Source organism: Mustelus asterias, chromosome 15, assembly GCF_964213995.1.
Source record: "Mustelus asterias chromosome 15, sMusAst1.hap1.1, whole genome shotgun sequence".
Lineage (NCBI taxonomy): Eukaryota > Metazoa > Chordata > Chondrichthyes > Carcharhiniformes > Triakidae > Mustelus > Mustelus asterias.
This window is the reverse complement of record NC_135815.1, coordinates 38,657,361-38,682,014: the sequence shown is the minus strand read 5'-3', so window position 1 is coordinate 38,682,014 and position 24,654 is coordinate 38,657,361. Positions and strand designations below refer to the sequence as shown.

At 45.2% G+C, this 24,654-nt stretch overlaps 1 protein-coding gene across 1 annotated transcript in view; it reads right to left on the bottom strand.

The window, feature by feature from the left end:
• ush2a (Usher syndrome 2A (autosomal recessive, mild)) overlaps positions 1 to 24,654 on the bottom strand; it is a 916,330-nt gene that overhangs the window by 409,587 nt on the left and 482,089 nt on the right. Inside the window, exons 36-37 of the mRNA XM_078230465.1 lie at positions 17,095 to 17,246; positions 10,965 to 11,127 (exon numbers count right to left, since the gene is read on the bottom strand). Of these exons, the coding sequence (XP_078086591.1) occupies positions 10,965 to 11,127; positions 17,095 to 17,246 (315 nt within the window). The remainder of the gene's footprint in view (positions 1 to 10,964; positions 11,128 to 17,094; positions 17,247 to 24,654) is intronic.

Genomic DNA, 24,654 nt, shown 5'->3' with positions numbered 1-24,654 from the left:
GCCTCACCACACTACACCACTGCCTCCCCATTTCTGCATTTGTGCACACACACACACACACACACACAAGTCTGCTGTTAATGACTCCAAGCTTTCAACCTCTGTATAAAATCTTCTTATCTGCCTCGTCTAAACTAATGAATCCACAACATTTTTACCTTATCACTTATGAGTGATTGATGCTTATATCATTATGAAAACATGACATAAGCAACATACATTTATATACGGAGATCCATTCTTTCAAATAATAGGAATATGTTCATGCCTTGCACCTTCTTTGCACACCAATTTTAACGGCAATTGATAATGGGGGCGGCACGGTGGCGCAGTGGTTAGCATTGCTGCCTCACATTTGATTCCAGCCTTGGTCACTGTCCGTGTGGAATCTGCACTTTCTCCCCGTGTCTGCATGGGTTTCCTCCGGGTGCTCCGGTTTCCTCGCACAGTCCAAAGATGTGCAGGTTAGGTGAATTGGCCATGCTAAATTGACCCTAGTGTCAGGGGATTGGTGGGGTAAATGTGTGGGGTTGCAGGAATAGGGCCTGGGTGGGATTGTGGTTGGTGTAGACTCGATTGGCCAAATGGCCTCCTTCTGCACTGTAGGATTCTATGGTCTATGGCCTCCACTTTCTCAGGAGACTAAGAAAATTTGGCATGTCAGCTACGACTCTCACCAATTTTTACAGATGCACCATACAGATGCATTCTTTCTGGTTGTATCAGAGCTTGGCATGGCTCCTGCTCTGCCCAAGACCGCAATCCATCAAACCAGCCTTCTGTCCATTGACTCTGCCTACACTTCCCGCTGCAAAGCAGCCAGCATAATCAAGGACCCCATACGCCCCGGACATTCTCTCTTCCACCTTCTTCCATCGGGAAAAAGATACAAAAGTCTGAGGTCACGTACCAACTGACTCAAGAACAGCTTCTTCCCTGCTGCCATCAGACTTTTGAATGGACCTACCTTGCATTAAGTTGATCTTTCTCTACACCCCAGCTATGACTGAAACACTACATTCTCGTTTCCTTCCTTATGAACGGTATGCTTTGTTAGTATAGCGTGCAAGAAACATTACTTTTCACTGTATACTAATACATGTGATAGTAATAAATCAAATCAAATCAAATTTTTTTGGATTATGCAGGAGCATAGGGACCCTTTATTTCCCTGTTGCTTTCTCCATTGCAATGTCTCAGTTAATCAGGATTGACTTGCCAACCAATCAGCAATTAGCAATGGTTTCTGTTGTAGTATTGTCAGAACCCCAGTTGTTGTTAATCGTGGACAAGTCAGACCCCAGAGTGAAACTGGTTTGATAGATCCTAATCTATTTTTAGAAACCACAGAGGATATTTATTGAACAAATTCACAGGGGTCTGCTGATGAACTTTTAACACAAAGAATAAAATATTTATTATACCAAGGAAAAAATGAACTATATTACACCAGACAAGAAGATTGGAAAAATCTCAACACAAACAGAAGAGGAGGTTTCAATTTTCCAATATTCCTTTAATCAGCAAATAATCTTTACAGACACCTAAACCAGTGAAGAGTTACCATGAGCTTGGTACAAAGGCTTCCTGTTTGGGACTGGCACATGTGAAAATGGTTTTCTTCTGGTGTATTTTTGAGCATTCACTTGATGCTTCTCACCCAACTCATATCTCTCCCCTTGACACCCAAAAAAATAACTGCACTTTAAAATCACTGTTTGAGTAGCAACACTGCTAAACTGGTCATTTTTCTATGGGCAACATGGTGACACAGTGGTTAGCACTGCTGCCTCACAGCACCAGTGACCTGGGTTTGATTCCCGGTTTGGGTCACTGTCTGTGTGAAGTTTGCACGTTCTCCCCGTGTCTGCGTGGGTTTCCTCCGGGTGCTCTGGTTTCCTCCCACAGTCTGAAAGACGTGCTAGTTAGGTGCATTGACCTGAACAGGCACTGGAGTGTGGTGACTAGGGGAATTTCACAGTAACTTCATTGCAGTGTTAATGTAAGTCTTACTTGTGACTAATAAATAAACTTTAACTTTTCTTTTAAAGAGCTGAGAAACCCTGTTTTTCCCTCACACCGACTGAATATCCTCACAGCTCTTGTCTTTCACTGTCTCTGTGTCTCTTGACCACTGTTGCTAGGCAACAGTAAGGCTTTTCTACTTTGCTTTTGAGTCCCCTGAACTCTCAACTGCCTCAACCTACCTCTTCAACCTTAGGGTTCTAAATCTCATTAAAAATGTACATATATAAACAAGCCCAAAAGACTGACCTTCCAGCCACAGGTCCATCCAGACTTTGAGGCACCAAGGCTCATAACCCAAACCCGCATGAAAGTGAAATACTCAACCTTCCTTGACAGAAAAATACACATATATATTAATGAGTGAGAAAACATAGAAACATAGAAAATAAAAGCAGGAGTAGGCCATTCAGCCCTTGCAGCCTGCTCCATCATTCATTATGATCATGACTCTTCATCAAATTCAATATCCTGATCCCGCCTTCCCCCCATTTCCCTTGATCCCTTTAACCCCAGAGCTATATCAAACTTATTCTGGAAATCACACAAAGTTTTGGCCTCAACTACTTCTTGTGGCAGTGAGTTCCACACATTCACCACCCTCTGGGTGAAGAAAATTCTCCTCACCCGAGTTCTAAAAGGTTTACCCCTTATCCTCAAACTATGACCCCTAGTTCTGAACTCCCCCACCATTGGGAACATTCTATCTGAATCTACCCTGTCTAACCCTGTTAGAATTTTATAAGTTTCTAAGTGATCCCCTATCATTCTTCTAAACTCCAATTAATATAATCCTAACTGACTTAATCTCTCCATTTATGGCAGTCCTGTCATCCCAAGAATGAGACTGGTAAACCTTCGCTGCACTCCCTCTATAGCAAGAACATCCTTCCTCAGATAAGGACATCAAAACTGTACATAATACTCCAGATGTGGCCTCGCCAATGCCCTATACAATTGAAGTGAAACATCCCCATTCCTATACTCAAATCCTCTCACTATAAAGGTCAACATACTATTTGCCTTCTTTACTGCCTGCTGTACCTGCATACTTACTTTCAGTGGCTGATTCACAAGGACACCAAGGTTTTGCTGAGTATCAACATCTCTCAATTTACCCCCATTCAAATAATAATCTACCTTCCTATTTTTACTACCGAAGTGGATACAGGATTGGCCCAATTCTAATGGCAGCTTTGGTCAGTTAAGTAAGCAACACACCACGTCAAAGCATTCACATAAAGAATAATCACCTAGGAGATGCATCAGGGGGTACCTAATGCCCAGAGAAACATGCTCAGAAAACATTCAATTCCTTTAGAAGAGCAGGAAGGAAGGGGAAAGAGAACTGACAGAACAGAGCAGAAAAACAGCCATTTAATATTTAACCTAGATTTGAATACGGTGGCACAGTGGTTAGCACTGCTGCCTCACAGCGCCAAGGACCCAGGTTCAATTCCGGCCTCCAGTGACAGTCTGTGTGGAGTTTGCATGTTTTACCCCCTATCTGCGTGGGTTTCCTCCGAGTGCTCCGGTTTCCTCCCACAGTCCAAAGATTAAGTGATCTGGACATGCTAAATTGCCCCTCAGTGTCAGAGGGATTAACAGGGTAAATATGTGGGGTTACGGGGATGGGTGGGATTGTTGTCGGTGCAGGCTCGATGGGCCAAATGGCCTCCTTCTGCAGTGTCAGGATTCTATGTTTATTTCTGAACAAGGCATGTCAACTTTCAAAGAAAACTCTTTAGCCACAAAATTTATATCCCCAGTGCAATGGGAACTTGGAGAGGAAAATATGGCTGGGAGTTTGCTCCCAACAGCCTTCATTGCATTGTGCTGATCACTATGTGGGGAAGGGCTATAGCACATGAGTACAATGGAAACTTACAACGTGGGTGGATGATGACATCAGTTTGCACTGACTGCCAATTTGGCACACAGCTTGCCATTTTGCTTCACATAGGTCCTGTTAATGCATAGCTTTAAGCCTCTTAAACACACACAGCGGAACATGTGTTCAGCTGCACAAGGGACCCCACCCTGCCATCACTAGGACTACTTAAAGATATCACCATGCAACTTTTTGGTGAGGTACTTTGATTTTCTTTTGTTACAAAGGGAAAATCTGTGTACCATGTAATAGGAGCAAATTCTTTCAGTCTGAAGGGAATGCTGATAGATCTTTGGAATGAGTGGTATGGATGTTAAATGCTCCGAGCAGAAACCCCCTCTCAGTCATGGGGGCTATAGCTGCAGTTCCCCTTGGGCTGCAGCATGACATGCACTTGGACCAGAGACAGCAAAGTGAAGAGGAGGAGGGCTCGCAACACAAGGTCAGATTCAGTCCTCAGAGAATACTTCTTCGACCTTCACTTTAACTAGGATCAGTGTCTGAGGCAGCTACCATTCAGCAAGGAGGTGGTCCCAGAACTGTGCCACATCCTCAAATTGAACCTGTAGCTTCGAAGCAGGATAATGACTGCTACGTGGCAGCCAGCAGCATTGTGATCCTCAATCTCCACACCAGCAAATCCTTCCGGCCTGCAGCTGGTGGCATCGCCAACATTTCTCAGTTGGTCGTGCATTGCTGAATGCAGGAGGGCACCAAGGCCCTGCACACAAGGAGAGGAGACTTCATTGTCTTCTCTGTATGCAGGAGACGTGGGCACGTGACTTTGCCAGGATAATGAGTTCTCAGTGGTGCACAGAGCCGCTGGTTGCATGCAGGTGACTTTGCAGTGCCGCATCTCCATGGGGGAATTGCACCCCCAGGATTACAAAGGGCACCGTTCTCTGAGAGTGCAGTCGCTGTGTCACCATGCAGAGATCATCGTGTTGGTAAATTCTTGCTACCTTGGCAGCAATATTTATCCCTCAATTAACATCACAAAAACAGATTATCTGGTCATTATCGCATTGCTGTTTGTAAAAGCATGCTGTGTGCAAATTGGCTGCCGTGTTCCTACACACAGCATTGACTGCACTTCAAAGGGACTTCACTGACTAGAAAGACCATTGGGATTTCTTGTAGTTATGAAAGGTACGTTATAAATGCAAGCCTTTCATTTTCTTTCTCTCTCTCTGGTCTGCTGCTCTGTTGTTCTAGTCTCTCTGCTGAGAAAGTTTTCTCATTCATTTCCAGCACCTACTACATCCAGAGTCCATTTCCCTTTAAGAAGTGTAGGCTAGCTTTAGTTGGTGCTAGCTGCACAAAGGGCTCCTTGCTGAGTGCGCAGCCACTCAGCCCCTTTAGTACTGGGCTGCACTCCACAATCATGAAGGTCAGCAGCAGTATGCGTGCTATCTGTATCACTTTCATTGGCGCATGATAATCGAGCACCTGTGAGAAAAAATTGAAAAGTTATTGGCTAAGAAATTTGGCTCTGTAGTGCCCATTATTAGAGTGCGACCGAGGCCTTTTGTTTTTGCCAAAGTGCTGCCTCAGTCATGGTTGCTTTAATGATGGCAAGCGCCATCTCATCCACAGGTTGCAGTCCTCCCCGTCCCCCATCTATTCGGTGTTGCTGCCTCTGGTTTTGGACCACTGTGATAACCCCCAGGACTTGCATGGGAATCACTGATTGACCTCCCTCTAGGACTTGTTGAATATGAGCTCCTTCGGGATTGGTAATTAATTAACCAGGTGAAGCATGTATACCGAACCCCGTATAAAGCAAGCCCCTGAGAGGGTCCATTTTTCCATTGTCCCGGTTGGAACCTGTTGTGTTCGCCACAGGCTTGTGTTTATACTTTATTTTGTGCAATAAAGCATTGTTCCTTTACAGCCGACTCCTGGAGTTATTATAACCACTATGCCCTGCAAATGGGAGGGAAGTATGTCAGTGAATGTGGTATGTTCTTTTTGGAGATTGTGCCCATTATAATTGAATAGCTGGCAGTGTCTGCTAGCTGAGAATATGGTGGGGCGTTCACCATAGATAAGTCTATGAGGGTGAGGTATGAATGTGAAATAGAGAATGTTGATAGTTGAGTGAAAAGGATGAGTTGAATTGTGCCATGTGTGAGGCTAGTGGTCCATTGTTAAGTACAGTAAACATTGGGTGGAATTCTCCCATCTGGGACTAAGTGCCATGGTGAAGATGTGGGGCATTTCCTGTTGCAGAGCCCGGCAGCAAACCACGCCATATCTTCTGGCCTTGACATCATTAATTATGCATCCAAGGATTTAGTGCCAACATTCCGTGTCATAGCGGGTGTCCCGCCTTCATATCTGGGTGCCATATTTAAAAGGCTCCTGACATCACTGACCCACTGTTGAAGAAAGAAATGGATCTCCTAAAGAAAGAAGATGGATCTCCAGGACCACACGAAGCCTGGAATATGGATCTCCTTGAAGACACTGAAGCTGGATGATCTACCTGATACCAGCTCTCCCCATCCACTGCTGTGATGTTCCGGTGTCCAGGGTAGCTGGAGGCCTCCACCAGGAGCAGCCCCAGGCATTTTTCAGGTGAGTCCTGACTTCTGCACGCCATGTTGGTCCACATGTGTTCTGAACCAGTGTGTTCTCCTGCTAGTATCACGGAGAATCAGGCGTGGAGGGAAATCCTGGCCAGGCCTCCATCTGCATCCCATTATTGGGATGCAAATCAGTTTCATGGCAGCCTCCAGCAGATCATCCGATCCACCAGCGGAAGACACCACAGGAAATGTATGCCAATTTCTGGGCCTCCTGCTCACCACTGAACCCTCTGACGGGGACAATGGCTGAATTGCGCCCTTGGTGTTATCAAGCACTCTACCAACCAGAGCTCTCTTGTAACCTGAATTTCTGCCAGCATGGTTTTTTTTTAAAGCCAGTCACTTTCACTGTTTAGATAATGTATTCTTTAAAAGAAACAGTAGATTGTAAATCTGCAGAAGTTGTTCTTAGGCTCTACATTGAGATTATTAAATCATTGGGTCAATTTTAGTTATTGTGTGAGAACAAAGATATACAACTTGGAGCAACGGTTAGTGAAACTGCAGTTCAAGTATTTTTTTAGCGGTCTGAAGGCTGTGGTGCCTGTTTGGTCTTAAGCTGTGGTATTTTTATTGTGCTGTCCCTTTGTGCTGGGGCCATTAACTGCCCAGCTGCATCTCCTCTCTCCTCAACCCCTCAAGGAGAGAGCAGTACCTTGTCTTGTGTCCATAGTAATGTAGCTCACTGTTAACCAGCATGTTTGATGAACCTTCATCACCCATTTCCTGAGCATGCCAGATCAGATTTTGCTGCACAAAGTATTTGAAAATGCATTCACTGATCTTAACCACTCATGTGAGGTCATTGCACTTCTTTTAGCACTGTGGCCAAGTCCCCAGGAATACACTCCTGGTATTGACTGTGGCAGCTCCCTGGTCACACTGACTACTTAGTCTTCTGAATTTGTCTGGGGGTCTTTCACATGCCCTGTGGATACCTCCTCCTGACCATCCACTGCACCAAGGCCTCCAGAGCATTATCTGAGAACCTTGATCTCTAACCTGCCATGGCATTTCTACATTTCTTCTAGATTGGAAAAGTTGGGACTGGTTTCCTTGGAAGAGAGGTTGAGAGATTTGATTGAGGTATTCAAAATCATGAGGACAGAGTGGATAGGGGAAAAAAGTTCCCATTGGTGGAAGGATCGAGAACAAGAGGGCACAGATTTAAGGAGATTGGCAAAAGAAGCAAAGGTAACATGAGGAAAAACCTTTTCATGCAGCGAGTAGATCTGGAGTGCACTGCCAGAGAGTGTGATAGAGGCAAGTTCAATTGACGCGTTCAATAGAAATCGGATTGCTATCTGAAACAGAAGAATGTGCTGGACTATGAGAAGGCAGCGGTGTATGAGATAAATTACTCTGGCGGAGAGCCAGCACAGATACAATAAGTTTAATGGCCTCCTTCTGTGCTGTAACTTTCCTGTGATTCTTGCTCAGAGACTTCTGTCTCCAGTTCCAACACCTCCAGCAACAGAAATGCCCCTTGTCTATAAGTGTTGGTATCCTCGCATGAACTTAAGACTCCCCACTGGGGCATGCAGATACTTTTACTACATTTAGTGTTGGCTTGCATATGACTGTTATTGAAATTAGCAACCAGCATGTAGTTCGTGTGCTGCTTGTATCAGAAGGAATGGTTACGGCTTAATCATGCATCACAATCCCTCTGCTCATTTTCGGACCTTATTTCATTTCTAATCCATCCTATTGAACTGGCCACCAAGTACCATGGGAATTTAAGCAAATATGGAGCAAAGCAAAAACTATTTAAGAGTGCTCCTTCCACAGTCTTACTCAGTCTACCCTATTGAAACTATAATCATTCTATTTAATTTCTCCAGACAGTGTTCTGCAAAATTTCGCCCTAACACCTAAAGGCAATCAAGTGAGGATCCTGAATATCTAATCGTCCCTGGATTTCCTCTAACCAACCTCGGCTGATTGTTTTCCGTGAACAAAATTTCCTCGATCCCAGCAGCACAGAAACAATGGTGTTCCATCTTCCGTGCTGTGTGTGATTATGGAGAACTGGAGTCATTCCAGCCAGATGCAAGCAGAGTTAAACAGCAGTCACATGAATGTTACATGGGTTTCAATGGTACAAATATCAAACATAATTGAGAAAGGTCAATGGTGGTGTTGTCCATTCATTTTTGTGGCTCTAGCAAGCTCTCTTGTCTTCAGCCGTTTGATTTGGTATCTATGGCTGATCTAAGCTTGGACAAACACATGTTGAAAGCAAGTGTCATCTGGTGTAAGATTAGACACTCTTAGGAAAACCTAGCCATAATTGTCACCAAAGGCAATTTTAATGTCCTGCAAAGTCTATATCTGCAGAGGATTGATAAGTAAGAATGAAAATTTACATCTTACTTCCACATTCCTAGAATTCAAAGATGTGTTGATAATAAATTTGTGCGAGGGCAACTTAACAACTTCTCGAGTGTAATCATGGAAAAAATAGAAAAAATAGTTGGACTGTCAGTCCAGAGTATGACAAAGAAAGTACTACAAAACATGTTAGTTCTTGGCTCTGTTCTCTATCTTCATGCCAAAGATGGAAAAGATCCAACAAATTTACATCAACTTGGTACATCAATCTAAAATTTCTTATATTTAACACAAGTGAGGAAACTACAGAAATAATTTCTCCTGGTTCTGGAATTTGCACCCACACCAGCAGCAATGCTTGCAATTGATTTCTTGAATACAAAGTTCAAATACATTAAAAATATATATTTTATGGTGTGTGGGTGTCGCTAGCTAGGCCAGCACTTATTGCCCATCGCTAATTGCCCTCGAGAAGATGGTGATCAGCCACCATCTTAAATATTGTGCAAGCGTACCCACAGTTAACCACTTCTAATCATTCAATATCTAAAACAAAGTCACAAAAATCATATTCCGAGAGAAGCACCAAGACAATGAAGAGGTTTTTGTGTGAAGGGTAAATTGGGCAGGCAGTGACTGAGGTTTGCAGAGGAGTCTGCAGAACACATGAGACATTTTATTTTGTGCTGACTCTAAATCATGTCAGTGTACCCCCGGCTCATGGCCAAATTCAGAATTTTTTGCCTGTTTCTTCCACGCACCTATGAATATTCTGTCATGCTTCTAGCCATCCATTCAACCTGAGGGAAATTGTAGCACAAACAACAATTGAATTTTCATGGGTATCAATCTGAAAAATATTCACCTGTCCTTGCATCTCTCCTATTCAACGTGGTCTGTTGCTCTTCACAGTTGTAGTTTCCTAGCTCTTCACACAAACAATACATGAGTCATTGTGGGGAACCAAGGGTTGGGCGGGAAGTAAAAATGTTTTTAGATTGAAATCTGGCCCCAATTTGTTTTATTGAAGGCAGATAGTGGGGGAGCGGGCACCCATTCCAGTCTCAGGAGGCGGTTAGATCAGTAAAAGCTTTTATGGCACCTCCATTTTGACAGAAGTTTTATTTTGAACACATAGATCTCGGGTTCCCTAGGGCTAAGAAATCCGAACAAGTGAAAGGGGATTCAGGGACCTGAAGACTTGAAACGTTAACTCTGTTTCTCTCTCCAGAAGCTGCTAGACAGTAAGACAATAAGTTCATTAATTGAATGATATGTTAGCCAGGAGGAGTAGGAATGTTTTCTCCAGGGTCAACAAGCTTACCTCGTACAACAACACCTATAAGAAGGAAGAAGTCCTGTTTTAAATATGCAGATGCTGATGTATTTATGGGCTGATTTGCAGTATTCAGCAGAGATAAGTAATGGTGGGGAGAATTGCAGAGTTGAGCAGTATTGACACTCCTTCTGGTAAAACTTAATTGCCAGATGCCAGACCTTGGGCCAGAGGTCCAGATGGTAAGCTCAATGATTATGGTTTAGGTTTTCTTTGGCCCAGGAGGGAAGAGCTGCTCATTTAGGCTTCACAAGAAAACCTTGGGCCTCACTTGAATCAGGCTACTCTCCAACCATGGACAAAACCCTCCTCCAATCCAGACAACTGTTCCCATACACATCCCACATCTCGCTATCTGCTCCGTACTCCGACTCCAATTTCCTGATTCCTCAGGGTCTCAATCCCCTCCTGGTTCTGAATGTCAGGGACTGTCCTCTTTGGACCCTAGCTGGCTGACTTCTGCCATTAGTATTCCCATTGGTTTGCCAACTAACTATTTGATTGGCTGCTGGAAGGAAGATGACCCAATAATAATGTAATGAGGCCCAGAAATTAAGATCGGCAAGATCTCAATGTTACAGGTCTTGCCAAGTATTTCAACAACATGCTCCTGTCTTCCTCCCTGGCTCCCCGTTTATCAGATCTATAGAATTATATACACTACAGGAAAAAGGCAAACTGGTGCTTTTAAAATTTACACTTATTAATTAGTGATGAACTGTTTGTTGCCCAATTTGTGTAACAAGACTCACAAGGAGATACATTTTGTCCAGTTTGTTGACCTTACCTTGCTTTGTATAAAATAGCCCGGTGAAAATAACTGAATATGTCAAAAGTCCATTTGGCGCACTTGGAGCTGTCCATTTCACTTGGATTGTCCTGGGGTCTTCAACAATCACAGCAAGTGAAACATTTCCCATTGGTGTAGATTCCAGTGTTCGAGCTTTTACCTAAAAGAAAGACTTGAATTCATACAATATATTCCAAAATATTGTCACTCTCGACAAACTTCTTCTTGCTGTAGTTGCACAATTCCTGTCTCGCCCAACCTTCCACACTTAGGCTGGGTGAGATAGGAACTGTGCAGCATGCCCCGGCAGCATCAGTGCAGAGCAACTGGGGAGGTGGCTTGGCAGCGGAGAAGGGGTCTCAAATGGTAGGGGGGGGGGTGGGGGTCTGGTCCGAAACTGGAGGGGGCGGGGGTTGGATCATTAGGTGGGTCGGGCCAGGAAGGGTGGGGTTGAAGCTGGAAGGGGAGGAGTTCAGACAGGGAGGGGGGTCTGAGCTGGAGAGGGGGGGAGTGATAGGGTGGCTTCCCTATGAGGCTGGGTCTGGGTGCTTAGATAGTTACTCTGGAGTTGGAAGGGATTTCTTTTCCCTCTAACTCTTTCAGAGTAATTATCAGGTTCAAATTGGCAGAACCATCCGAAGTTAGTGATTTTCATCGTTTCTGTCGGATGGTCCCCAGCCCAGTGCAATTGTCCAGAGTAAGTTAGAATTTATGGGCAATTGCCAAGTAAGCGCTTACCTGGGAACTTCCTAGAGGAATTCCCCAGCGCATCATTGGGGTTCCCCCCAAATGCGACACTGAGGAACCCGGAAGTTATGGGCCTTGAATATGGCAAGTGCAACAGTGTTACAAACAAATGATGATTGATCACATTCATATTTCAGAAATATCTCAAGAGAAAAAGTACATTTCTATCCTAAATGCTGTATTTATGGTGCTTAAATGGTTTGCTTTGTTTTTAATATTCCAATATTTTAGAGAGGTTTAGGTTAGTTTAATGAAGTTTAACTATAATGAAGTAAAGAAAGAGCTTACATTTATGCATCAGCTTTCACATCTTCAGGACATCATAAAGCACTTTTCAATTAAATTTTTTGAAGTGTAGTCACAGTTGAAATGTAGGAAATGCAGCAGCAAATTTACAGACAGTAAGATCTCTAAAACAGCAATGACAAAAACAGAAAATGCTGGAAAAACTCAGCAGGTCTGGCAGCATCTGTGGAGAAAGAAGCAGAGTTAATGTTTCAAGTCCAATATGGCTTCTTCCAAAGAAGAGTCATACGGACTCAAAATGTTAACGCTGTTTTTCTCTCTCTGCAGATGCTGCCAGGCCTATTGAGTTTTTCCAGCGCTCTTTTTATTTCAATTTTCCACAATATTGGATAGATGTCAGTCCTGGAGCTGTACTGGAACAGGTTGGCTAGGGGTATGTCAGGTTCTGGAGTACAAGTCTTGAATACTACATCCAAGATGTCTTTGGGACCCTTAGCCTTTGCTATATCCAGTGTCTTCAGCCATCACTTGATATCACATAGGGTGAATCAAATTTTCTGAAGACTGGCTTCTATTATGGTGGGGACCTCAGGAGTAGGCCAAGATGGATTATCCACTCAGCCTTTCTGGCTGATGTTGGTTGCAAATGCTTCAGCCTTGTGTTTTGCACTAATGCACTGTGTTCCCCATCACTGAGATTGAGAATCTTTCGAGAGCCTCTTCTTTGGTTGGTTGTTCAATTGTCCACCACCATTCACAACATGTCAGAAGGGAAATAACTGAAGGTCCTTCAGACTTGCCTCTGATGTTGCATCAGAGGCCCTGGATGGATAGCAGGAAGGAGATTTTGTTTTCTCCCAAGGGTTAGCGGGTGGCGTGTAGGCAGCGGAGAAAACCCTCCAAGCAATACTTCTGTCGCCAGTCAAAAAAGGTTGGAAGTTAATGCTGGAAGCTTCCCTCGCAACTGAAAAAATAACCTTAGTTTGTTAAGATAAGAGTTCCAACTCTTCCAGTCTCCACTCACACCTCCACCACTATTGATCTCATTCAGAGAACTGTACAAGTTTTATGACACCTAAAGCTTCCAGTCTCCCACGCTCTACTTCAACCTTATGATGCAATGCACAAGGCACTGGGCAGGCCCAAAAGAATTTCGGCGTTGCTTGGGATTCAAATAGATTTTGGTTTTAGCCCTTTTATTCATACCATTCCCTTTTGAAAACCTTCAGACTATTTGCACAATAACTCTTGAAAACCTCCATCACATAGGTTTAATATTTCAACCAATCTAGTTTTACCTTCTTCAGCCAATCCTGACCCATTAGGCAAGGTCCTCAACTACTAGAATAGGTAGCCGAGCTGTTTGGTCTCTGTACGGTACTGTAACTATTGCTCACCCTACTGTCTTCAATGACTCTCAATATGGCTCCTGACTCAATCGTTCTCAATGGTTGAAGACCTTTTCGAAGGGAACAGGATACCTGCTCCCCTATGATTGTTGCCGGGGCTCCTGAATTGACTTCCATTTTAAGAGATCTGCTGCTTACCTTCAAGGCTATCTCTATAGGAGGTACATTATTCAGTTGGGCCTAGTTTAGGGTAAATAACTCAGGTCCCTTGTTGGGCTCCTCAACCAGTTTCTTTAATCAAGTTTAACTAACCATTTGTTCTGTCCTGACAGTTTCACTTTGCACCATGCTTGCAAATTACCATTCCTTCTACATCGGTAACATACATCATTTCTGCACCGGCAAGTTTCTTGGGATCCTCCACATCAGAAACAAGCTTCCACCCTCAGTGCTATATTTCCCTTCTTGAGATCTCTTGCATCCACACTCGGGCTGTTCCATGTAGCAGCCGTTTCCCACCACCTCGTTGGGCACAACTTGCAATTCACTTACGCCCTGTTCAGCACATTCAGTCGCCTGGGCCAACTCCATAGCTTTTTTTCAAGAGATTTTGGTCTCAGCCAGTAACTTTTTCTGTATTACAAGGATGCTTAATCCGCAGACCAAATGGTCTCTTAACATCTCTTCTAAAGCTGGGCCAAATTTGCAGTACTCTGCTAACCCTTTCAATCTGGCCACACAACCTGAGACAGTGTCCCCTGGCTCCCAGATTGTGGAATGAAATTTATACCTCAACATGACAATTGAAGGTCGGGGGTTAAAATGATTTTTGACCAATTTGACTATCTGGTCAAAATACTTTGGGCGGGATTCTCTGGCCATTCGTGCCAGCGGGATTCTCCTGTCCCGTTGCAATGAACTGAGATTTGACTGAGTGCCAAATTTTCTGTCCTCTCGGTGAGGCGTGAACAGCCAGAGAATTCTGGCCCATGTATCTGGAGCATCAGGCAATGTTAAATTTCTCACTAGGCTGTATGTTTGTGGGCCACAGGCTGTGAGTAGTATCACCTTTTGTTTTTCCTCTGCTCTGATCTCATCACTTACAAAGAAATAATGCAGCCTTTCAATATATTGCCCCCAGTTTTCCACTTCTGGGTCCAATGGCTCAATCTTTTCAATTAAAGGCATTTTTATGTGGCGTATGTACCTTGCTTCTTCATTGTTCCGATGCTCATTCTCCACCCCTCCAGCTGCACACTGTGTTCTCCCGGTGACTAACAAAAATTTTTTGTCCCCAGTTTAATAACTTTGAAAGTGACACATTGTGATTTTAAGTTATGATGGGTTTATTATCATATTTGTATATGTATATTTATATATGTACAAATGATGGTCGACAGAACTGCAATACTTGTCTACTCTCATCTCCTCTATGGCTCCATCTGAGGTTCCTCCCTCGTTTGGGATGCATGCCCTTGCACCCGATTCGCTTGGCTTTCCTCGCTGCCTCTCCGTTGGGTCCGGCCCAATCACTTGGCCCACAGGGATCACCCCCTTAAAGGGGCCACGCCACCACATACAGATTGCTGGATTTAAATCTGGCAGGATCATCTGCAGAGTGTACAAAATGCTGGATTTAAAATGACCCCAACTGCAGCCACCAACATCAGTTGCACCGACGTACAACTGAGCTGAGGCCCCACCTGCCCTCTCAGGAGGACAGAAAAGGTTTTGTTACTATTTTTAAAATAGGAGAGTTCTCTTTACCCCAATATTTATCGCTAAATCATCAGTAAAACATCTTCTCTGATTATTGTCACATTGCTAATTGTGGGATCTTGCTGTGCGCATTTTTGAAAGAAGCAACTCTTCCTTTCCTTGGTTCTTTGCATCTTCCCAGCTGTTTTCCCATCTTCTTTAATCTACTTTACCTCTTCTCAAACTGAATTAATTACTGCAAAAGAACAGCTGATCACAAATACCATTTTGCATTGCTCTGCATATTTCCAGTTTGGCTTTATCTCACTGAGCATGTGTAAGCTAGCTACCGGTCTGGAATCTCCACATTTACTACTGTTTTTGCTTTTATTATCAATGTGTTTTATCAACATAAAATGAAGTTACTTGCTTACAACAAAGGGAAAATCAGATGACATAAACAGCTGGGTAGAGTTTTGCAGGCCCCTGCTGATGGGTTTGCAAGTAGACGTGCCCATAAAATTCCCTAGGTAACCTTCCTGCCACCCTCCCATCTTCCACCAATCTGTCCACAATTTTACATTGGACGGACAAGGCCTAGCCCATTTGCCCTTGTTTGAGGCTGGCGGGAGGAATACAGGGGTGCTGCTTGGGCCTCGGATGGGAAGGATGGGTGCCTCCCTTTCCACACTGAGGTCTTTCCACACTGAATGTCCCCCATCTCAATGCCTGCCCCTCCCCAGGGTGCTACTTCCCCCCCACGGGAAGGAGACCCCCCAGCAGGCCATCCCCTCACCCCCCCCCCCCCACCCTCCCAGGGTGTCCTGATCGCTGATCTCCCTCCAGCCCCAACCAATCCCCATGCAGAGTCGCAGCGGGACTCCCCATTCCCACTGATCGCCCCCTAGGCCCTGCCCCCTGGCCTCCTCGGCTCCACCCCCTTGGCACTGCACCCTAGGCCTCGCCCCCTTGGACCTGCCCCATTCCCAATGGGCAGTGCCAAGGTGAGCCCTGGGCATGGGTACTTTGCCCCTTGGGCAGTGCCACGGTCACAGGCTGGCACTACCAGGGTGCGCATGCCCAGGGAGGCACCACGCCCCATCACCAGATCCCCTTGGGGGCCCCAATAGCGCCCCCTTTCACTCCAGCGGGGTCCTCCAGCAAGTTCCCTGAAAGTGAGGAGTAATCTGAACCCTGCCAGAGTGAAATTGTGCTGACAGAGTGGGAGATGCTCGCGGGCCCGGAGACTTCAGTCCCGGGCCCGATAATCGCATTCAAACACAATCAGAAATAGATTATCTGCTGTTCCCGCCAGTTTCCAGCGTAGTCCTGACTGCGCTGGATATCCGTCGCTGGAAGATGCGCACGTGTGTCAGGAACGCATGTGTGAATCCCGCAAATCGACCGACACGTGGTTCTCCCAGCCCGCTGCGCTAATTTCTTAGCGTGGCAGAATGGGAGAATCGCGCCCCCATGTTTCCAGCCAATTATGCTCCTGAGAGCTGCTGTGAAGGCGAGGCTGCTGTGAATGGCAGGGGTGCATTCCAGCAGAATCTTCAGCTGACAGGGTGGGAAAGTCCATCATCCGAAAAATCCTGCCCCTGAAACTGCTTCCATGCTGCCTGTAATGGTGGTAAAAAGAAGCTGGTGTCATCAAGCCTCCCCACTTGGCTAAGGAAACGCATGGCAGAGGAAGACATGAAAGGAGAAAAGGAACTTTTTTTTATATTAGATTAGTTTTATAGATATTACAAGGTGATATATTTATATTTAAAATTATATATACAGAGAAGTAAAGAGATGTAAAACTAGCAAGAGCAATTCGGAATTAAATTACCTTTTTTTCCAGCCAATTGTATTAATAAAAGATTGTGGGTTTCTGTGGAAATTACTGATAAAGTGCTTTTGGAACAGTGACCAGGTACTAAGTACAATCTAACAACTCTTTAATGAGCAGTGAATGGCATTTGATAAAATGTCACGCACTGCCAGATGGTTTGTATTGACCAATATGAATCATTATATTTCAGATATCCACTGCCATCTGACATTCCTTATGCTGGGCGAATTTAAATCGAGGTACTCACCAGGGGACTTAGTGCGCAGCCTTCAGCCGTACAAGCTTGAACTCTAAAGTTATGGAGACTCCACGGTGTTAGATCATCAACGTGACAGCCAAGTGAAGAAGTGTTTTCCACTAACACTCCATTCATGAATAGTCCATAATTTATGACAATACCTTTGGTCAAGAAAAAAGTGACAAAGGTTAGCCGTTTAAAATACATACAAGAGAAACATAGAAACTAGAAGCAGGGGTGGCACGGTGGCACAGTGGCTCGCACTGCTGCCTCACAGCACTAGGGACCTGGGTTTGATTGCCGGCTTGGGTCACTGTCTGTGTGGAGTTTGCACATTCTCCCGGTGTCTGCGTGGGTTTCCTCCGGGTGCTCCAGTTTCCTCCCACAGTCCAAAGATGTGCGGGTTGATTGGCCATGCAAAATTGCTCCTTAGTGTCAAGGGGTTAGTAGGGTAAATAAGTAGGGTTATGGGGATAGGGCCCGAGTGGGATTGTGGTCGGTGCAGACTTGATTGGCCAAATGGCCTCTATCTACACTGTAGGGATTTTATGGTTTTATGAGTAGGCCAGAAAATCATAGAATCATACAGTGCAGAAGGAGGCCATTCAGCCCATCGAGTCTGCACCGACCACAATCCCACCCAGGCCACAACCCCATGCATTTACACTAGCTAATCTCCCTGACACTAAGGGACAATTTAGCATGAGCAATCCACTTAACCCGCACATCTTTGGATAGAAGCATGAGTAGGCCACTCTGCCCTTTGAGCCTGCTCCACCACTCATTTTGATCATCAAATTCAATATCCTGATCCTGCCTTCCCCCCATACATATGTGAGTGCATGTGGTGGACGTATCTTCTGGAAGTCTACAAGTGAGAAAGGCATCACACTTCAACTAACCAAAGCATCTTGATGCATATAATGACTCTTATTGCGAACAAAATAAAGAACAAAATGAGATAAAGATAGCACTCCTACCAACTGCATGGTATATTGTCAGTACATAATAGGTAGATACTACAATGAATACCCAAGTTCATCTCAGAGTCGAATGAGAGAAACTTTCCAAGATTTGGAATTGGGCTTAATGAAAATTTCATCTGCCCAAAATGAGATGATTGTATTGTGGAGTATCCAATGGTGTCTAATTAACAGATAATAAATTAAATGGTTATATTTTTCTGATTATATTTATGGGATTATCCATTTGTTTTCTTTGACAATATAAATACAATGAGAGGATATTCAAATATGAATCTCACATTGAGTATTTAAAGTCAAATGTGTAGAAAATTGTAGGAAATGTCAATTCTGACCTGTGAGAGAGAACAGAAGCGGCTATCTTTTTAGAAATGTGAGATACTATGTTTATGTGGATTTTGTACAATGATAAACCATGAATCTTTTACAACAATAAATAAAACATCTAAATAAAAAGCTATGCATCAATAAACCATAAATACATGCTCACATTCAAATGTTATTTGTTTGCATCCAAATAATTGACCATTCTGGGAAACTGGTGTGGCACAAATGTTAAAGTACCTTTTACTGCAGTTGAAGTTAACAATCTGCAGCTTTACAGCTGACAAAAATGTGCTGCATGTAATTCTTGCGAAGTTCATATATAGTCCTGTTGTAGGTTCTAATTTCAGTATTTACCAAGCATGTTGACAACTTATTTTTGCCACGCACCCACAATTTCTTTCACATGCTCCATTTGAATCGCAGGTGAAGAAACAGTGTTAGCATAAGGGTGGCACAGTGGTTAGCACTGCTGCCTCACAGCGCCAGGGACCCGGGTTCAATTCCGGCCTCAGGTCACCGTCTGTGTGGAGTTTGCACATACTCCCCGTGTCTGCGTAAGGCGTTTGATAAGGTTCACCATGGTAGGCTTCTGCAGAAAATGCAGATGTATGGGATTGGGGGTGATCTAGGAAATTGGATCAGGAATTGGCTAGCGGATAGGAAACAGAGGGTGGTGGTTGATAGTAAATATTCATCATGGAGTGCGGTTACAAGTGGTGTACCTCAGGGATCTGTTTTGGGGCCACTGCTGTTTGTAATATTTATTAATGATCTGGATGAGGGTATAGTTGGGTGGATTAGCAAATTTGCTGATGACACCAAAGTCGGTGGTGTGGTAGACAGTGAGGAAGGGTGTCGTAGTTTGCAGGAAGACTTAGACAGGTTGCAAAGTTGGGCCGAGAGGTGGCGGATGGAGTTTAATGCGGAGAAGTGTGAGGTAATTCACTTTGGTAGGAATAACAGATGTGTTGAGCATAGGGCTAACGGGAGGACTTTGAATAGTGTGGAGGAGCAGAGGGATCTAGGTGTATGTGTGCATAGATCCCTGAAAGTTGGGAATCAAGTAGATAAGGTTGTTAAGAAGGCATATGGTGTCTTGGCGTTTATTGGTAGGGGGATTGAATTTAGGAGTCGTAGCGTTATGTTGCAACTGTACACAACTCTGGTGCGGCCGCACTTGGAGTACTGTGTGCAGTTCTGGTCCCCACATTACAGGAAGGATGTGGAGGCTTTGGAGAGGGTGCAGAGGAGGTTTACCAGGATGTTGCCTGGTATAGAGGGGAGATCCTATGAGGAGAGGCTGAGGGATTTGGGATTGTTTTCGCTGGAAAGGCGGCGGCTAAGAGGGGATCTTATTGAAACATATAAGATGATTAGAGGTTTAGATAGGGTGGATAGTGATAGCCTTTTTCCTCTGATGGAGAAATCCAGCACGAGGGGGCATGGCTTTAAATTGAGGGGGGGTAGTTATAGAACCGATGTCAGGGGTAGGTTCTTTACCCAGAGGGTGGTGAGGGATTGGAATGCCCTGCCAGCATCAGTAGTAAATGCGCCTAGTTTGGGGGCGTTTAAGAGATCCGTAGATAGGTTCATGGACGAAAAGAAATTGGTTTAGGTTGGAGGGTCACAGTTTTTTTTTAACTGGTCGGTGCAACATCGTGGGCCGAAGGGCCTGTTCTGCGCTGTAATGTTCTATGTTCTATGTTCTATGCGTGGGTTTCCTCTGGGAGCACCGGTTTTCTCCCACAGTCCAAAGATGTGCAGGCTAGGTTGACTGGCCATACTAAATTGCCCCTTAGTGTCAGGGGGATTAGCAGGGTAAATATGTGGGGTTACGGGGATGGGACCTGGGTGGGATTGTTGTCGGTGCAGGCTTGATGGGCCAAGTGGCCTTCTTCTGCACTGTAGATTCTATGATTCCATGATAATTGGAAATTCTGATCAGTATCAGACAGACATTCATGATGCCTATTCCTCAGTTGTGCATTTGTTTCAATGTGTACTGTGTGCACAAAGGACTAAAAATCAGCCCTCTCTGTGGTTTGGTCAAGAATTGTGATCTACTTGCACCTGTTGCCATGGAAGTAGGCATCATGTGACTTTCACACTATTTACCAATGGGAGCTGGCTGCGGGTTGCCTGAGGGTCCACCAAGGGGTTAAACTGCATTCGTTCACCTTGCGTGGTGCAGCCAGTCTGCTCCACTTAAAGGAAGTCTGCCCCACCTGAAGGGGAGATGCACAGTGGAAGTTGCTGCTGGCTGCTTAATGTAAGAGTTGAAGAAATATAGCACCAAGGAAGAGAGAGACCGCCTGTGTTCACAGATGGGGAATTGGATGAAGTGGATGGGAGGAGAGGTGCCACGTTTATGTATGGGGTCTGGAGGCCCTGAAGGCAAACCTTCAGAAGGAATCGGGAGCAGTTGGCCAGGGAGTTCAATTCCTGGGGTCTGATCCCTACGACTCTGGCAACAGTGCCACTAGAAGTCTAATGACTTTCCAGGGACAGTCAAGGTCAGATAATGCATCTTCTTATGACATGGGCAGCATGGTGGCACAATGGTTAGCACTAATGCCTCACAGGGCCATGGGTTCGATTCCAGCCTTGGGTTGACAGTCTATAGAGTTTGCACATTCTCTCTGTGTCTGTGTAGATTTCCTCTGGGTGCTCCAGGTTCCTCCCACAGTGCAAAGACGTGTAGGTTAGGTGGATTTGGCATGGTAAATGTATGGGGTTATGGGGACGGGGATGGTGGTGGGGGGAGAGGGGTGGGTGACAAGATGCTCTTGCATCTGCTTCTATTTCCCTGTCAGTGTGAAGGAGAATGGAGCAGTCCACCTCTAATTTGGCAGAGGGCATTGGGCAGACCTTTCTCTCTCCACAGCCTCTTCTCCACCTCCCTGTCATGTTGCAGACACAGAGGCATTGCGACTGCATCTCCTTTACCTCTTGTAGTTTTTAGCTGGGATCTTCCTGCCCCACCACACAGGGTTTTCCAGTGGCAGAGGTGCCCTTCCATTGGCTGCCAACAGGATCTTCTGGTCTCGCTGAAGTCAATACACATTTCTATTGGTCACCAGCTGCATCACAAGGGAACTCGCCGAGTGGGGTTGCTGTTGGCAGGACCAGAAAATCCCACCGGAAGGGCTGGAAAATCCCACCCTTTGTGTGGATAAGTCACCAAATCCTCTGTCCTCCCTGTAAGGATGCAGGAACACTCCTTGCCAAATCCAGGAACTCACTATATCACCTCCAAAACCAAACACAGTACTTACAGAGATGATGCAATAGCAGAATTTACTTTAAATGACCCTGCCTGGAGGTTATCATAGGATCATAGAATCCCTACAGTACAGAAAGAGGCCATTTGGCCCATCGAGTCTGCACCGACCACAATCCCACCCAGGCCCTAGCCCCATATCCCTACATATTTTACCCACTAATCCCTCTAACCTACGCATCTCAGGACACTAAGGGCAATTCTTTTAGCATGGTCAATCAACCTAACCCGCACATCTTTGGACTGTGGGAGGAAACCGGAGCACCCGGAGGAAACCCACGCAGACACGGGGAGAATGTGCAGACTCCACACAGACAGTGACCCAAGCCGGGAATCGAACCCGGGTCCCTGGAGCTGTGAGGCAGCAGCGCTAGCCACTGTGCTACCATAGTTAGCGCTGTCTGTCTGACAGGTTAGGTGCCTGTCTCTTTAAATAATGTTCATGATGGGCCCCTTGGGCAGCTGAATGTATTTTCTTACAAGGGAATATATTGAATGAACTTACCCAGTCCCAGTCAGTTAAGTCAACCCATACGTCCCAAAAAAAAGATTGAACTAGCCTGAACTTGTAGGAATTGGTGCTATTCTGGTCAGCTGGATTTTATTGGAGACAACCGAATGAAACAAACCCACTCGTGTTGGAGTAATTTCCCCCATTTAGCCCCCTTTGCTTGGAGCAATCTGCCTACCCCACACCACTCCCGCCTATCTTGGAGCAATTGCCCCCAACTCCAGGCCTTGCTGTTTGGTGTCATGACAGTGTCGGTTTGGGAGGCTTCCTGCGCATGTGGCAGATGCCCATGTAAGTGCCCTTTCTGGTCTAGGGCACCAAGTGGGCTATGCTGGAAACATTTGGAGGTGTTTGGTACCTCATCAGGAGGACTTCCAGCTTTCTTAGCATTGCGTCCAGTGTATCTACAGATGCAAATCTCTTGCCCAATGGGCTGAATTTTTCTGGCTCCGTGATGGCAACCTTTGAAGTGGTGTGTCCGGGGAGGGGGGAAAAAGGGAGGAAACCACGTTTTCTGGATGCATTCCTGCCCATGTGGATGTTCACAGTAAGAGTTTTAACAACACCAGGTTAAAGTCCAACAGGTTTATTTGGTAGCAAATGCCATTAGCTTTCGGAGCGCTGCTCCTTCGTCAGATGGAGTGGAAATGTGCTCTCAAACAGGGCACAGAGACACAAAATCAAGTTACAGAATACTGATTAGAATGCGAATCTCTACAACCAACCAGGTCTTAAAGATACAGACAATGTGAGTGGAGAGAGCATTAAGCACAGGTTAAAGAGATGTGCATTGTCTCCAGACAGGACAGCCAGTGAGATTCTGCAAGTCCAGGAGGCAAGCTGTGGGGGTTACTGATAGTGTGACAAAGTGGAGAGGATCTCCAAGAAGATGCTGTGGGGGCTACTGATAGTGTGATAAAGTGGAGAGGATCTCCAAGAAGATCGCGCATATCGACATGACTACTATCGACACCGCAAACTTCCGTCTCCAAGTGGAAAGGATCTCCAAGAAGATCGTGCATATCGACATGCCACACTATCAGTAACCCCCACAGCTTGCCTCCTGGACTTGCAGAATCTCACTGGCTGTCCTGTCTGGAGACAATACACATCTCTTTAACCTGTGCTTAATGCTCCCTCCACTCACACTGTCTGTATCTTTAAGACCTGGTTGGTTGTAGAGATTCGCATTCTAATCAGTTTTCTGTAACTTGATTTTGTGTCTCTGTGCCCTGTTTAAGAGCAGATTTCCACTCCATCTGATGAAGGAGCAGCGCTCCGAAAGCGAATGGCATTTGCTACCAAATAAACCTGTTGGACTTTAACCTGGTGTTGTTAAAACTCTTACTGTATTTACCCCAGTCCAACGCCGGTATCGCCACATCATGTGGATGTTTCCCATGGACGGGGGGGAGCATAGATTGGCTGCCTGTACCACAAAGGCAGGCAGTCAAATAAGCTGCTTACTGACCCCAACTTGGTGTGATTTTGCAGATGCACTGGGATTTTGTTGCCATAGAAGTGTTCCAATGGAGGTTGCCATCTCAACGCTCTATGGCCCAAAGAGGGAGAAGCCTGATCACATCCATGGCCCAAGCAATGCACCTAGATTTCCAATTGTAGTTTCGCCCCTAATAATGTTATCTTTAAATGTATGCCTCTGAGGACATTCCATGTTGAGGTAGCCCCACATCCTCCAGCTGCCCTAGTAATGCACACCCCTCCCAAAGCAGCTTCTGCAGCTCCAGAGTGCTGGTCCCCTGGTGTGATCAGCAGTATCGAGAGCTCACACGCCATCTTAACAGGACAGAGAGCAAGCAGGCCGTCAGTTAGGAGGCTGCCTTCAGTTGTGTCGTCAGGTGTGAGAATCAGGACCTCCATTTGGTACCGAGGTCAGGCTCCCGAGACCACTGGGAAAATCCAACCCAATGTTTTTGCCAAAATACAATTCAGTGTTCCAGTTCATCAATTTCACACCACAGTCCCAGGCCAGAAAAAAACTAGGATGCTTTTAGGTGATGAAAGAATTGATTGTTCCATTCTCACATTTGCACTGGTAAGTCAGGGTGCTGTGGATAGGTCTGCTATAAAGCTACTGCGATTGTCCCAGGAGCATGGAATCTCTACTATTTTACAATTGATTTTCCTGATATCGACACAATTGCCTGACAGACAGAGTAGGTTTTAAATTGTATTGAACTATATCGGCAAATGTAAGTCCCATATTCTCCAGCAAACAAAAAGCATGGGGTGAATTTTACATTTTGGGGTGGGGCATGGGAGGTGTAAGCAGAAGTGCGCTGTCAGCCGTCTTCTGCCCCCACTCTTTATACACACTGAATAAACATGTTGCTGCCAATTTGCTTTGTCAGGCTGGAAGTCAATGAACTAGATGAAGGAAGGCTGGACAATGTGCCCAATTGGACTTCTCGAAAGGGACTTGCATCCAATGGGGCGGGTGGTGGGGG